Below are 14917 nucleotides of genomic sequence, written 5' to 3' on the forward strand. Positions count from 1 at the left end.
GGATCAGTAACACTGCTGTCAAGCAGCACTTACTCAGCAATAACCTGCTCACCACTGCTCAGTTTGGGTTTTGTCAGGGCCACTCAACTCTAAATCTCATAACAGCCTTGGTTCTAACATGGAAAAAAGGAGCGAATTCAAGAAGTAAGGTGAAAGAGCGCCTGCCCTTGGCATCAAGGCAACATTTGACCGAGTGTAGCATTATGGTTGTTGAAGGCTAATTGACTGCACCCCAGGACATCAGTGAACAAATTCCTTAGGGCATTGTCCTAGGCCCAACCATCTTCAATGGCCATCTTAAAGTCAGAAATGGGGAGTTTTGCTGATGATTGCACCATGCTCAGTTCCATTCACAACTCCTCCAAGTAACTCCCCAAAGCCTTCTCACCAAATACATGGCATAAATCATGTTGTGATGGCATACACAGCATGTGCCTGAATAAGTACAGTTCGAACAATACACAAGAAGCTCAACGTTATCCAGGACTAACAGGCCACTTGATTGGGACCTCATCTGCCAAGTTAAACATTCAATCACTCTGCAACCTGCACACTGAAGCTGGAGAGTGCACCATACACAAGATGCACCGCAGCAATTCACTGAGGCATCTTGGGCAGCAACTTCCAAACTTGTAATCTCTATGACCTAGAAAGGCATTGGCAGCAGGCACAAGGGAACACCACCACCTGCAAGTTCAGCTCCAAGTTACACACTATCCTGACTTAGAAACATGTCACACTGTTTCTTTGTCATCACTGGATCAAAATCCTGGAGCTTCCTCCCAACAGCGATGTGGGAGTACCTTCACCATACGAACTGCAGTAGTTCGAGGCAGCATTCCTTGCTACCTAGTCAATAAACGTTGGCCTTGCCAGCAATGCCCACATCAGGTAAATGAATAAGAAGTGTAATTGGAACATCTTAACCTTTAATAGCATGTTAAATCATGCAATATACTTGTGCAATTTTAAAACTGGGAAGTTATTATTGAGGCTGCTTCCACCATGCTTGGTGAAACAAAGGTTAATATTGACTCTTGAAACATTTAAAATACAGAGATTGAGCCAAAGTTAGATCTCAAATTCTTTCACAACAATGATCAGTAGCTTGGCATAAGTCAATCAAATGCTGCAAAAAAACAAAAGCCAAAATTAAACCAAAATTGACATAATCATGTTGCCCAGTCCCCATAGAAAATGTACACAAGTATATCTATGGGGAACCTGACTGGCATTTTACTCTCAAATAGATTTTCCAGAATTCAACTGTAGAACAGCTACCAAAGGTAATATGCAAGAATCTGCTCCAGTTTGCTGTCAAGGAATTTGTGGGAGTCTCCATTGCTAATGCGAGACGACCTCACAGAGCATATTTAGTGGACTCTGGTTTCCAGTTTACAACAACCTGTATTTACACAGGTCCTCTAATTTTGAAACACGCTCCAAAGCATTTCACAGAGCTGCAATTAGACACAAATCAATATCAAGCCAAATGAGAAGACTAAAAGCATGGCTATAAAGAAAGGATCTGAAGAAAAGTCTTCAAAAATAGGAAGGTGGAGAGGCACAGGGGTTTAGTGAGCGAATGTCCAGACCTCAGAACCTCAACAGCTGAAGGTCTGGCCATCAATGGTGGAGCAAAAGGAGGAGGAGATGTAAAGACAGCCAAGAAATTGCAGGAATGTAGAATCCTTGGGGGTTGAGGATTAGAGAACATATGAACATAAGAAATGTGAGCAGGAATAAGCCATTCGGCCCCTTGGGTCTGCTCTGCCATTCAATAAGGTCATGACTGATCTGATCATGGCCTTAACACCACTTTCCTGCCTGCTCCCTGTAACCCTGGGCTCCCTTGTCAGTTAAAAAAATCTGTATAGCTCAGCCGTGAATATGTTTAATTAGCCAGCCTCACTGCTTACTGGGGTAGAGAATCCCCAACACTAACTACCTTCTGAGAGAAACTCTTCCTCACCTCAGTCTTAAATGGGAGAGCCCATATTGCGAAACTGTGCCCCTTCCTTCTAGATTTCCCCATGAGGGAAAACATCCTTTCAGCATCTACCCTGTCAAGCCCCTCAGAATCTTACATGTTTCAATAACGTGGTTACAGATAAGAGGGAGTCTACTAGTGGATTTGGACACAACTATGAGTTTGCAGTTATTGAGGCAGGGCATTGACAGCTCAGTATTTCATGTGCTTTGCTGGAGGAAATTGTAGCTCATCCATGATGGAGTATTAGATAAATGGTCAAGGGTATAGTCAAACCGCAGAGCAAACGGTGCCAGGAATGGATGGGCACCATGCTGTACAGGCAGCTTTGTACTTTTGTTATCCAGCAAAATCTGACACCAAACCAGAAAAATAGCAATTAGGATAGATGTGCAAATGGTTAAATTTGAGGATCACCATAAAGGAGAAATAAGAGAGAGATTTTTAGACAGGGGATTTCAGAGCTTAGGGTCTTGATTAAAAGCAGGAATGCGCGAGAGCCTGGAATAGGAAGGAAGCAGAGATCTTGGAGAGTTGTAGGACCAGATAAAATTAAAGAGAACAGGGAAAGGCAGGGGTACTTAAAGGCTTGAAAACGAGATTGAGAATTTTTAAAATTGAGGATGTGCTAGATCAGGAACCAGTGTAGGGTGGAAAAGCACAGGGGTGATGGATGAATAGGACTTGATTTGAAAGAGGATAGAGCTGCAGAGTCTTGGATGACCTTGAGTTTACGGAGGTTGCAAATTGGGAGGCTGGCCAGGACAGCATTGAAATAGTCAAGTCTAGAGATAACAAAGGCTTGGTCAGGTGAAGGTACAGAGGTGGAAGTATGTGGTCTCGGTGGTAGAAAGGATGTGAACTCAGAAGCTTAGTTCACTGTCAAATAAGGCGCCAAGGTTGTGAACAGTGTGTTTCACGTAACAGGCAGTGGTTAGGGAGAGCAATGAAGTAGATGGCTAGGGAACTGAGTTTGTCAAGGGGGGGCAAAAGACAATGTTTTCAGTCGTGTCAATATTTAATGAAAGGAACTTTCTCCTAAACCAATACTGGATATCAAGAATGCATTGCAACATATCAGTGACAGTAGATGGGTCGAGTGGTGGCTGTTGTGACTCTACACATGGAACGTGACACATTTTTGCATGATGTCGTTAAGGGGCAGCAGTTAAATGAGAAATGAGGCCAAGGATAGATCCTTGGGGACTCCAGAGCTAAGTGTGGGAGCAGGGAACAGAAGTCATGGTAGATGATTTGCCAGCTATGTGTCGATAAATAGGAATGAAAACAAATGAGGGCAGTCCCACTCAGCTGGACTATGGAGGAGAGGTACTGGCTAGCATGGCCAGCTTTCTCAAAGGCTGCAGAAAAGTCAAGAAAGGATAGTTTATCACAATTACAGTCACACAGGGTGTCATTTGTGACTTTCATAAGGGCTGTCAGTGTTGTGGATGTGGTAGAAACCTGACCGAAGAAGGGAATTCAACCATGGAGTTGCAGAAAGACACTCAACTTATTCAAAGACCTTTGAGAGGTATGGGAAGTTGAAGATTTGGTGGTAGTTGATAAGGATAGAGGGGGTCAAAGGCAGTTCTGTTGAGGGGAAGGGGTGAGTGAAAGGGCCTGTGGAGAAGGAAACATTAACAAGATTAGGTAATATGGAAGCCAGGGAGGGCAGGTGGATGGTCAGAAGCTTGGTGGGAATTGGGTCAATGAAGTAGGAAATGGATCTCATGGACAAGATAAGCTTGGAGAAGGCATAAGGGGATATAAAGGAAGGTCTAATCTGGGCTGATACGTATCCACTATTAGAGCCAGGGAACCTTGAGCAGTAGAGGGGAAATTGAGAGAGAAGATTAAAGGATGCCCATGGGTAGTGTTGCAAGGGAGAGGAAGAATAAAGGAGCCATCTCAAGTATTATGGAGAGATAGTTTGGATAGTGCTTAGAATATAAAATCTAGCTGGAAAATAATGAAGACTTCATCTATTCGAAATTATTCTGGAAAATATCCTGACAATATCAATGGCTATTATTCATTAACATGCTGATCTAAAATATAATATGGCGGTTTTCGGCACAAGCCAGAAAACTGATAGAATGTTGACACGTTTAAGAAGCAGGTCACATCTATTTTTACTTGTAAATCCTACTGACCTTTCTTTCTCTGAAAACGTTCTGAAAATAAGTTTACATGCTGCTCTAATTTTCCAGGGGTGTAATTTAAAAATTGGGTGCACTGACTCACCTGGTTTTCAGACAGCCACATCGCTGTTAGTTCTTGCAGTTTTGTGAAGCCAAATGGCAGATTCTTTAACCTAAGGAAACATCATTAAGTTGCGTCACTTAACAGGAAAACTGTAATTTAATTCATAACATAAATTATAGATTGAATCAAGTGTTTTGAGATAACAGCATCCTGATACTTGCAAAGGCATCAATTTTTTGTGGGTGGTGCATAAGACTAAGTGGTTATTAAGTTACTTCAGAGACATAGTTCTGTCAAAACGGTCAGTAACAAAACACTTCAACAAAAATATGCAGAAGTGACAGATTACCCTAGTCAAAAATTACAAGGCACTTCGGGTTCTGAAATGAAACAACAGATGGAGCAGTGATACAATGTTTAGGAACTTAAAGCAATCACTCTCAAGGATGGCTTTGCATTGATCAGAAAAAGTAACGTGGCACAGTAACTAAACTTTGTTACATACACATAACAAGTCCTCTCTTGATAATCCAGACAATAGCCATTGTTTGGGGATGCAGAGGACTGGGTGAAACTTGAACTGATGTCCAAAATTTAACAAACCATCTGATGCTGTTCGCATGACTAGTGTTTTAACTTGCAGCTCTGCAATTTTGTTCTGTAATAATACAATTAGTAAGTCAGTTCGGTCATGGCAGGGGTCTCACACAAGTACTCTGCTTTATCCCAGCAAACAAAGGAAGAAAGTATTCACGTGACAATCATCTGGTCAAACAGAGATTAATATTTTGCTGCTTTCTTATCAAACCATCAGTTATTCTGATCACAGGCTGGAATAGTTGATTTTTCCAACTTTCGATTCACTCATGCACGCGCCGAAAATCAGTAAGGTTTCAGTCTCTTACTTGGCCATCAGTAATGAATGTCAATAAAACATTGATGTGCTTTTTAAAAGCATTGGAGCAATAACTGTTCGTAGGAAAGGCGAGTTGGCTGAATAGCTAATGTAGCTGGAAGATCTGAGCTGGGAGGAAAGTTTGGATAGGCTGGGGCTGTTTTCCTTGGAGCAGCAGAGGTTGAGACGGGACCTGATAGAGGTGTATAAGATTATGAGGGACATAAATAAGGTGGATAGAAAGGCACTTTTCCATTAGTAGAGTGGTCAATACCAGGGGGCATAGATTTAAGATAAGAGGTAGAAGGCTAAAAGGGAAGTTGAGGAGATATTTTTTCACCCAGAGGGTGGTGGGAGTCTGGAACTCACTGCCTGAAAGGGTGATTGAGTCAGGAACTCTCTAACATTTAATAAATATCTAGATATTCACTTGAGTTGCCATAGCCTCCAGGGCTATAGGCTAAGCACTGGAAAATGGGATTAGCGTAGTCAGATCTTTGTTGACCGGTACGGACATGATGGGCTGAATGGCCTGCTTCTGTGCTGTAAACATCTATGAGCAATAAGGGTGTTGAAGGAAGTGAGAGACTGGTTTTATTCATCTATCATAATTAATAAATTCTTTACTTTTTTTATTCTTTAATGGGGTGTGGATGTCGCTGGCAAGGCCAACATTTGTTGCCCATCCCTATTTGCCCTTGAACTGAGTGGCTAACTAGGCCATTTCAGAGGCCAGCTAAGAGTCAACAACATTGCTATGGACCTGGAGTCATATGTAATCCAAACCAGATAAGGATGGCAGATTTCCTTCCCTAAAGGACATTAGTGAACCAGATGGGTTTCAATGAAAGTTTCATGGGCACCATTACTGACACTAGCTTTCAATTCCAGGTTTTATGAATTGAACTTAAATTACACCAACTGCTATGACAGCATTTAAACCCACGTCCCCAGAGCATTCACCTGGGTCTCAGGATTACTACACCAGTGACATTACCACAATGCCACCATCTCCCTTAAAATACAGTAAAGGATATAGAAATACAGTAGAAAGTTAATAAGCTAGTAAAGCAGAATGAAAAATAAGCAGTTTATTCTTGACAGAGTTTCCTGAACCCAAGGACTGCTGGAGCACTGCTTTCCATCAACCATCGCCTAGATGATTCTGGGCATTGAATACTTTGCTAAAATAACTACTTTGCTATCACAAGCATACTTGACGTTTTCCAACAAATTTCACTCAAGAGCAAAGCTGTAGTCTTTTTCCCCCAATCACACATATGCACCCGGTCAACTTTGTGAAGGGACCGAATTAGGCCCACTTCCTTCTGTTATAATTTGTACCAACTCGAGTTAAATTTTAAAATGAATCCATGTGGCCTGAAGGGATGGGCTTGTGGGTCACAGAATTGTTGCAGTGCAGAGGGTAGCCAAATGGCTCTCGTTCCCGATCCTTTTATGAGTGGAAACAGTTTCTGTAAGTATGGAGCAAAGGGATGCACAAAGATGAGACTGTACCAGAGTGTGTAGCTGAGAATTTGGTTCAGGTGAGAATTCAGTGCAGAGGTGCAAAGAGAGGAGAGGAACTTGAAGTGGGAGGGGGAGGATCCAGTTGTTGCGGTTCACGTGGGAACCAATGATATAACAGAATATCATTCCTGGTTCTCCCTATGAGAATTTGAGGAGTTAGGGGCCAAATTAAAACACAGGACATCGAAGGTAATAATCACTGGATTGTTACCTGAGCCACAAACCATTTGGCATAGAGTCAAGCAGATTAGAGAATTAAACGTGTGGCTCAAAGAGTGGTGTGGGAAGAAGCGATTTTGAATCATGGGGCACTGGCATCAGTACTCAGGGAAGAGTGAGCTATTCCATTAGGATGTGCTACACTTGAACTGGGCTGGGGTCAATATCCTGGCCAATCACATAACTAGGGCTCTGGGCAGGGCTTTAAACTAATGGAAGTTGGAAGGTGTGGGGAGGGGGGGGTGGGGGGTAGTGTTGGATGAAGGGAGATTTAGGAGCCCAATGAGAAAGGTCAAGGCATTGGAACAGTACAGCAATGTGGGTAAAGACAAGCAGAGTGGGGCAGGAAGGGCCAGAGTGTTCAGCAAAAAATTGTACATCAGTGATTGAGGTCATTGAAGGGGATAGAGGTAAAGTAATGAAATTAAACATTTATATCTGAACGCGTGAAGTATCTGAATAAGATAGATGAGCTAGTGATATGAATAGAGGTAAATGATTTAGATCTAATCACCTTTATAGAGCCATAGTTACAAGGTGATTAAAGTTGGGAAATATCTCAGAAATACAAGCAGAATGGCAAAGGAGGAGGGACGGCCCTGATAGCAAAGGATGACGTCAGGACATTAGTGAGAAAGGATATGGCCTCAGAAGGTCATGAAGTAGAATTAATATGGGTAGAAATTAAGGAATAGCAAGAGTCAGAAAACACTGGTGGTGGTAGTTTATAGGCCACGTAACAATAGATATATCATTGGGCAGAGCATTAAACAAGAAATTATTGCCACCTGTAACAAAGGCAATGTAATAATTGTGGGGGACTTTAATCTTCATCTAGAGTGTGCAATCAAATTGGCAAGAGTGGTTCAGAAGATGGATTTGTAGAATGCTTTTGCGACAGTTTCTTGGAGCAACACCTTATGGAACCTACTCAGAATAAAGCTATTTTAGATCTAGCGCTATGTAATGAAGCAGGGTTAATTAGTAATGCCACAGTAAAAGATCTACTGGGAAATAGTGATCATAATACCATTAAATTCCATGTTAAGTTTGAAAGTGACATACTCCAATCACAAATAAGAAACAAAATTAAACAAAGCCAATTACATGGGTGTGAGGGGAGAACTGGCTAAGATTAGTTGGGTAAATAGACTGAAGGTTCTGGAGGTAAATGAACAGTGGAAAAGATTTAAAATTCAAAATTTTCAACAAAAATACATTTCATTGAAAAACAAAACTTAGAAAGAAAGGCCCCCCTGTGGCTCACTCAGGAAGTTAAGGATGGCAAGTCTGAGAATCGGGATTCTTTTAGAAACCAGCAAAGAGCCACCAAAAAGTTGATAAAAGGGAAAAAATAGAATATGAGAGTAAACTAGCCAGAAATATAAAAACAGATTGCATACAAAAAGGGATAGAGTAGCTAAAGTTGGTCCCTTAGAAGCAGAGACAAGGAAGATTTCATGGGGAATGAGGAAATGGCAGAGGTATTCAGCAAACATTTGTGTCTGTCTTCACAGAAGACAAAAGTTGCATTCCAGAAATAGAAAGGAACAAAGGGACTAAAAAGAGTGAGGAAATTAAGGAAATTAATATCAGCAGACAAAAAGTATGGAGAAACTTGAGACTGAAATCTCACAAAGCTCTGGGACCTGATACCCTACACCCTTGGGCTCAAAAAGAGAGCGCTGCAGAAGTAGTGGATGTGTTAGACAAGATTTCCCTAAATTCCTTAGTTTGGAAGTTAGGAAATGTAACACCCCTTTTCAAGAAAGGAAGGCTTGAGAAAACAGTGAACTACAGGCCGGTTAGCCTAACTTCAGTCATTGGAAAAATGCTGGAGTCTATTATTAAGGAAATCTTAACAATGCACTTAGAAAAGTAAAATATGATCAGAACAAGTCAACACAATTTTACTAAAAGGAAATCCTGTTTGACAAATTTATTAGAGTTTTTTGAGGATGCAAGTAGTAGGGCAGATAAAGCGGAACCAGTAAGTGTAGTATACCTGGATTTCCAAAAGGCATTTAATAAGGTACTACACAAAAGGTTAGTAGGCAAGAAAGGGGCTCAAGGATTTGAGGGTACTATGTTAGCATGGATAGAAGATTGGTTAATGGATAGAATGCAGTGAACAGGCTTAATGGGGAGGCAGTGGCATAGTGGTATTGTCACTGGACCAGCATTTCAGAGACCCAGGGTAATGCTCTGGGAACCCAGGTTCGAATCCCACCATGGCAGATGGTGAAATTTGAATTCAATAAAAATCTGGAATTAAAAGTCTGATGATGACCATGAAACCATTGCCGATAGCCACAAAAAACCCATCTGGTTCAATAATGTCCTTTAGGTGAGGAGATCTGCCACCCTTACCTGGTCTGGCCTTGATGTGACTCTTAAATGCCCTCTGAACATAAGAAATTATGGGTGGGCAGCAACGCCCACATCCCACGAAGAAAAGATTTTTCAAGGTAGTGGAGAGGTGCAAGGATCAGAGCTGGGTCTCAGCTATTTTCAATCTATATTAATGACTTAGATGAAGAGACAGAGTAAAGTGCCTAGGTTTGCTGATGGCAACAAGCTCAGTGGGAATAAGTTGTGGAGAAGACACGGAAAGACTGCAAAGAGATATAGACAGGTCAAGTAAGCAAGCGACAAGATGGCAGATGGAGCATCATGTAAGCAAGTGTGAAGTTATTCACTTTGGTTTTGATTAGAAAAGCAGAACAATTTTTAAAAGGTATAAAACTCGCAAGTGCTGATGTTCAGAGAGACTTGGGCGTGCAGGTAGAATGAACACAGAAAGTTAGCAATCAGGTGCAACAAGCAATTAAGGCAGCATATGGCAGATTGGCCTTTATTGCAAGGTAATTGGAGTACAAGAATAAAGAAGTCTTGCTACAATTGTACAGGGTTTTGGCAAGACCACATCTGGAACACTGGGTGTAGTTTTGGTTTCTATATTTAAGAAAGAATATATTTGGATTGGAGGCAGTAAATCAAAGGCTCATTAGATTTCTCCCTGGGATGACATGACAAGAGGCTTAGTGAATTGGCTAATATTCTCTGGAGTTTAGAAGAATGACAGGCAATCTCACTGAAATCTACAAAATTCTGAAGGGGCTTGATTGGGTAGTGAGAGATTGTTTCCGCTGGTCAGGGTGTCTAAAACATGGGGGCACAGCCTCAGATAAGCGATCAATCATTTAGGACTGAGGAGAAATTACTTCACTCAATTGTTTATAAATCTTTTGAATTCTCTAACCTGGAGGGCTGTGGATGCTCCATTGTTGATCTTCCAAACTCTCATATTTTTACCTCTATCAAATCTACTCTCAGCCTTCTTTTCTCCAAGAAAAACAGTCCTGACTTCTCCAATCTATCTTCACAACTGAAGTTCCTCATCCCTGGAACCATTCTCATGAATCTTTTATGCACTCTCTCTAATACCTGCCCAGAACTGGATGCAATACTCTAGCTGAGGCCAAACCAGTGTCCTATACAAATTCAACATGACCTCCTTGCTCTCGTACTCTATGCCCCTATTAATAAAGCCTACAATACTGTATGCTTTGTTAACTGATCTCTCAACTTGTCCTGCCAACTTCAATGACTTATACGCACATACACTCAGGTCCCTCTGCTCCTGCACCCACTTTAGAATTGTACTTTTATTCTATATTATATCTCCATATTCGTCCTACCAAAATCACATTACACTTCTCTGCATTGAACTTCATCTGCCACCTGCACACCAATTCCACCAACTTGTCTATGCCCTTTTGAAGTTCTACACTATCCTCCTCACAGTTCACATTGTTTCCAAGTTTCGCATCATCGACAAATTTTGAAATTGTGCCCTGTACACAAAGGACCAAGTCATTAATATGGATTAGGAAAATCAAGGGCCCCAACACCGACTCCTGGGAAACTCCACTACAAACCTCCCTCCAGCCCAAAAAGCATTCTTTCACCACTACTGCTTGTCACTCACCCAATTTTGTATCCATATTGCTACTGTTCCTTTTATTCCAGGAACTCTAACTTTGCTCCTAAGTCTGTCGGGTGGCACTGTATCAAATGCCTTTTGGAAGTCCATGTACACTGCATCAACTGCATTACCCTCATCAACTGTGTTACCTCTTCAAAAAACTCCAGAAAGTTAGTTAAACACAATTTTCCCTCAACAGATCCATGCTAACTTTCCTTAATTAACTGTCATTTGCCTATGTGACTATAAATTTTGTTCAAAATTATTATTTCTGAAGCAGTCCATGTCCAAATGCAGCAAGACCTGGACAATATCCAGGCTTGGGCTGACAACTGGCAAGTAACATTCATGCTACACAAGTGCCAGGCAATGACCGTCGCCAACGAGAGAATCCAACCATCGCCCCATGACGTTCAATGGCATTACCATCACTGAAAACCCCACTATCAGCACCCTGGGGGTTCCATTGACCAGAAACTGAACTGGACTAGCCACGTACTGTGGCTTCAAGAGCAAGTCAGAGGCTAGGATTCCTGCAATGAGGAACTCACGTCCTGACTCACCAAAGCCTGTACACCATCTACAAGGCACAAGTCTGGAGTGTGTTGGACTACTCCCCACTTGTCTGGATGAGTGCAGCTCACACAACACTCAAAAAGCTTGACACCATCCAGGACAAAGCTGCCCACTTGACTGGCATCACAACCACAAACATTCACTCCCTTCACCACTGACACACAGTCACAGCAGTGTGTACCATCTACAAGATGCACTGAAGGAACTCAGCAAGGCTCCTTTCACAGAATCTTCCAAATCCGTGACTACTACCATCTAGAAGGACAAAGGCAGCAGAAACATGGGAACACCACACCCTCTAAGTCACTCACCATCCTGACTTGGAAGTATATCACTGTTCCTTCACTGCACCAGGTCAAAATCCTGGAACTCCCTTCCTAACAACACTGTGGGTGTACCGACACCACATGGACTGCAGTGGTTCAAGAAAGCAGCTCATCACTACCTTCTCAAGGGCAACTAGGGATAGTCAATATATACTGGCTCAGGCAGCGAAGCCCACACCCTGTGAATGAATTTTAAAAAAATCCCACAACAGAGGTTAAACTGATGGACTGTAGTTGCTGGGCTTACCTTTACACCCTTTTTTGGATAAGAGTGCAACATTTGCAATTCTCCAGTCCTCTGGCACCACCCCTGCATCTAAGGAGGACTCTGCAATTTCCACTCTCACATCCCTCAGTATCCTTGGATGCATCCTACTTGGTCCTGTTGCCTTATTAGATTTTAAGTACTGGCAGTCTATTCAATACCTCCTCCTTATCAATTTTAAACCTTTCTAACGCCTGAATGATCTCTGCTTTCACCATAGCTGGGGTGGGCATCTTCTGCCTTACTAAAGACAGCTGCAAGGTATTCATTTAATACCTCATGTATGCCCTCTGCTTCCATGCGTAAATCCTCTTTTTGGCTCCTATCCACCCTAATCCTCTTTTTTACCACCCATTTCCTATTTATATGACTATAAAAGACTTTGGCATTCCCTTTTATTTTGACTGCCAGTCTCTTTTCAAATTCCCTCCTCGCTTCTCTTATTTACTTTTTTCACCTCCCCTCTGGATCTTCTAATATTCAGCCTGGTTCTCAATTGTTTTTCTAACTGACATCTGTCATATGCACATTTTTTCTTCTTTACCTTAGTTTCTCTCTCTTTTGTTATCCAGGGGCCTCCGGAATTGTTTGCCCTACCTTTCCCTTTCAAGGGATAATACCTTGACTGTGACTTGATTTGAAGGTTGTCCTTTGTTCAGCTACAGTTTTTCCTGCCAGCCTTTGACTCCAATTTATTTGGTCCATTCTTATCCCCATCGAAGTTGGTTTACCCCCGGTTAATTAGTCTTACTCTGGATTGTTCTTTGTCATTCTCCACAGCCAGCCTAAGTCTTAGGATACAATGATCACTGTCCCCTAAATGTTCTTCCACCAACACTTGATCCACTTGGCTCACCTCATTCCCTCCTTTCTCATTGGTCTGGAAACATATTCCTGTAGAAAAATTTCCTGAACACACTCTAGGAACTCTTGACCCTCTCTGCCGTTTACAATACTAGCATCCCAGTCTATATTTAGATAATTAAAGTCCCCCATTATAACTACCCTATAATTTTTGCATCTCTCTGTAATTCATTCCTCTACATCCTTCACATTAGTTGGAGGCCTATAGATTACACCAAACAATGTAATTGCACCTCTCCTGTTCCTTAGCTCTACACAGATAGATTCTGATCCTTGAACCCTTTGGTAAATTCCTCTTTCTCCAGCACTGCAATGCTCTCCTTAATCAATACTGCCACCCCTCCCCCTTTTCTTCCTTTCATATCTTTCCTGAACAAGTTCTATCCAGGAATATTTAACACCCAGTCCTGTCCTCTTTTGAACCTGGTCTTTGTTATACCCACAATACTGTATTTCCATATAGCAATCTGTGCTTGTAACTCACCAATCTTTTTTGTCACACCCCGTGCATTCACATACATACACAGTAACCTGATTTATTACTTTCTTCCTTACTCTCACCACATCTATTAACTTATATTCCTTTTTCTAGTGATATCTATCTTTCCCAGTACTTCATGCACCTTGGTATTCCTCGTTGATATTCTCTTCTGGTTCCCAAACCGCTGCCAAATTACTTTAAATCCTCCACAATAGCACAAGTAAAATGCCCTGCAAGGAACTCAGCCCCTGCTCTATTTAGGAGCAACCCATCCGCCTTGTGCAGGTCCCATCTCCCCCAGAGCTGGTCTCAATAACCCAAGAATCTAATGCCCTTCCTCCTGCACCATCTTTCCAGCCATGCATTAATTTGCTTTATCCTCCTATTTCTATACTCACTTGCACATGGTACTGTGAGTAATCTGTAAATTACTACTTTTGAGGTCCTACTTGCTTTTCTCCTACCTAGCTCCCTAAATTCTGACTACAGGATATCATCTCATTTTCTGCCTATGTCATTTGTACCAATGTGGACCATGACTGCTGGCTGTTCATCCTCCATGCTCCGGGTGCTCTTCAGCTGCTCAATTATATCGTTTGCCAGGGAGGCTACACACCATCTTGGATTCATGTATGCAGCTGCAAAAATGCCGATATATTCCCCTAACTATCAGATTACCCATCACTATTGCTCTTTCAGTCTACCTTGTACTGCCCCAGTACGGCTGAGCCATCTGTGGTGCCATCGACTCGGCTCGGGCTGCACTCCCCGGATGAACCATCACTCTCATCAGTGGTCAGAACTGAATACTGGTTGGAGGTGGGAGGCACTCAGGGCACTCCTGCACAGCCTGCCTGTTCCATTTTGACTGCCTGGTTGTCACCCGTTCACTTACTCCCTGCATACTCTTAAGCTGAGGGGTGATATCTATAAGCATGCTATCCACGAAGCTCTCAATCTCACAGATGCACTGCGGACGCCAGCTGCTGCTCAAGTTCCAAAACCCAGAGCTCAAGCTGCTGCAGCTAACGGCACGTCCTGCACGAATGGCTATCTAGGACACAGAAAGCATCCTGGAGTTTGCACATAGCACACAATGTTACTACTATTAATAAAGCTTTACTAATACTGATAAATGCTGCTAACGCTTAACCTTACTAGTAGTAATAAACTCTACTTAAAAATAAAAAGATAAGATTCAGATATTAAAATAGGTGAGATAGTCTCTTTAGATCTCCTTTGTGTTCCTATCCTCTGCTGCTCCATTTAAAAATTCGCACAGCTCAACTTATCACACGCTTTGAAGCATCATACTTTCAAAGCAAACATCATTTTTCTCCATCAACAAAATGACGAGATATTTAAGTGGCAAGCAAACAATTAGCTTCCATGAGAATCTGAGGAGGTCAAAGTCCATGGGTCATGCAAAACATGTCCAGATTCTCATTTGTAATATGAATGGAAATATCTAAATATAACCTACTCCGAAATTACTGCAACATCTCACTACTATACACATTGTGGTACATTTATTCCATCATTCCATTTAAGCACATAAAAAAAAATCAAAGGCAG

The 14917-nt window shown here is 41.9% G+C and overlaps 1 protein-coding gene across 5 annotated transcripts in view; it reads right to left on the reverse strand.

Annotated features, from left to right (window-relative positions):
* Positions 1 to 14917, reverse strand: part of erbin (erbb2 interacting protein) — a 313059-nt gene that overhangs the window by 79222 nt on the left and 218920 nt on the right. For all 5 annotated transcript variants that reach the window (XM_041185895.1, XM_041185894.1, XM_041185891.1 and 2 more), the window contains exon 13: positions 4238 to 4307. In XM_041185895.1, coding sequence (XP_041041829.1) covers positions 4238 to 4307 — 70 coding nt within the window. The remainder of the gene's footprint in view (positions 1 to 4237; positions 4308 to 14917) is intronic.

The sequence above is a fragment of the Carcharodon carcharias genome, chromosome 4 (genome assembly GCF_017639515.1).
Source record: "Carcharodon carcharias isolate sCarCar2 chromosome 4, sCarCar2.pri, whole genome shotgun sequence".
Lineage (NCBI taxonomy): Eukaryota > Metazoa > Chordata > Chondrichthyes > Lamniformes > Lamnidae > Carcharodon > Carcharodon carcharias.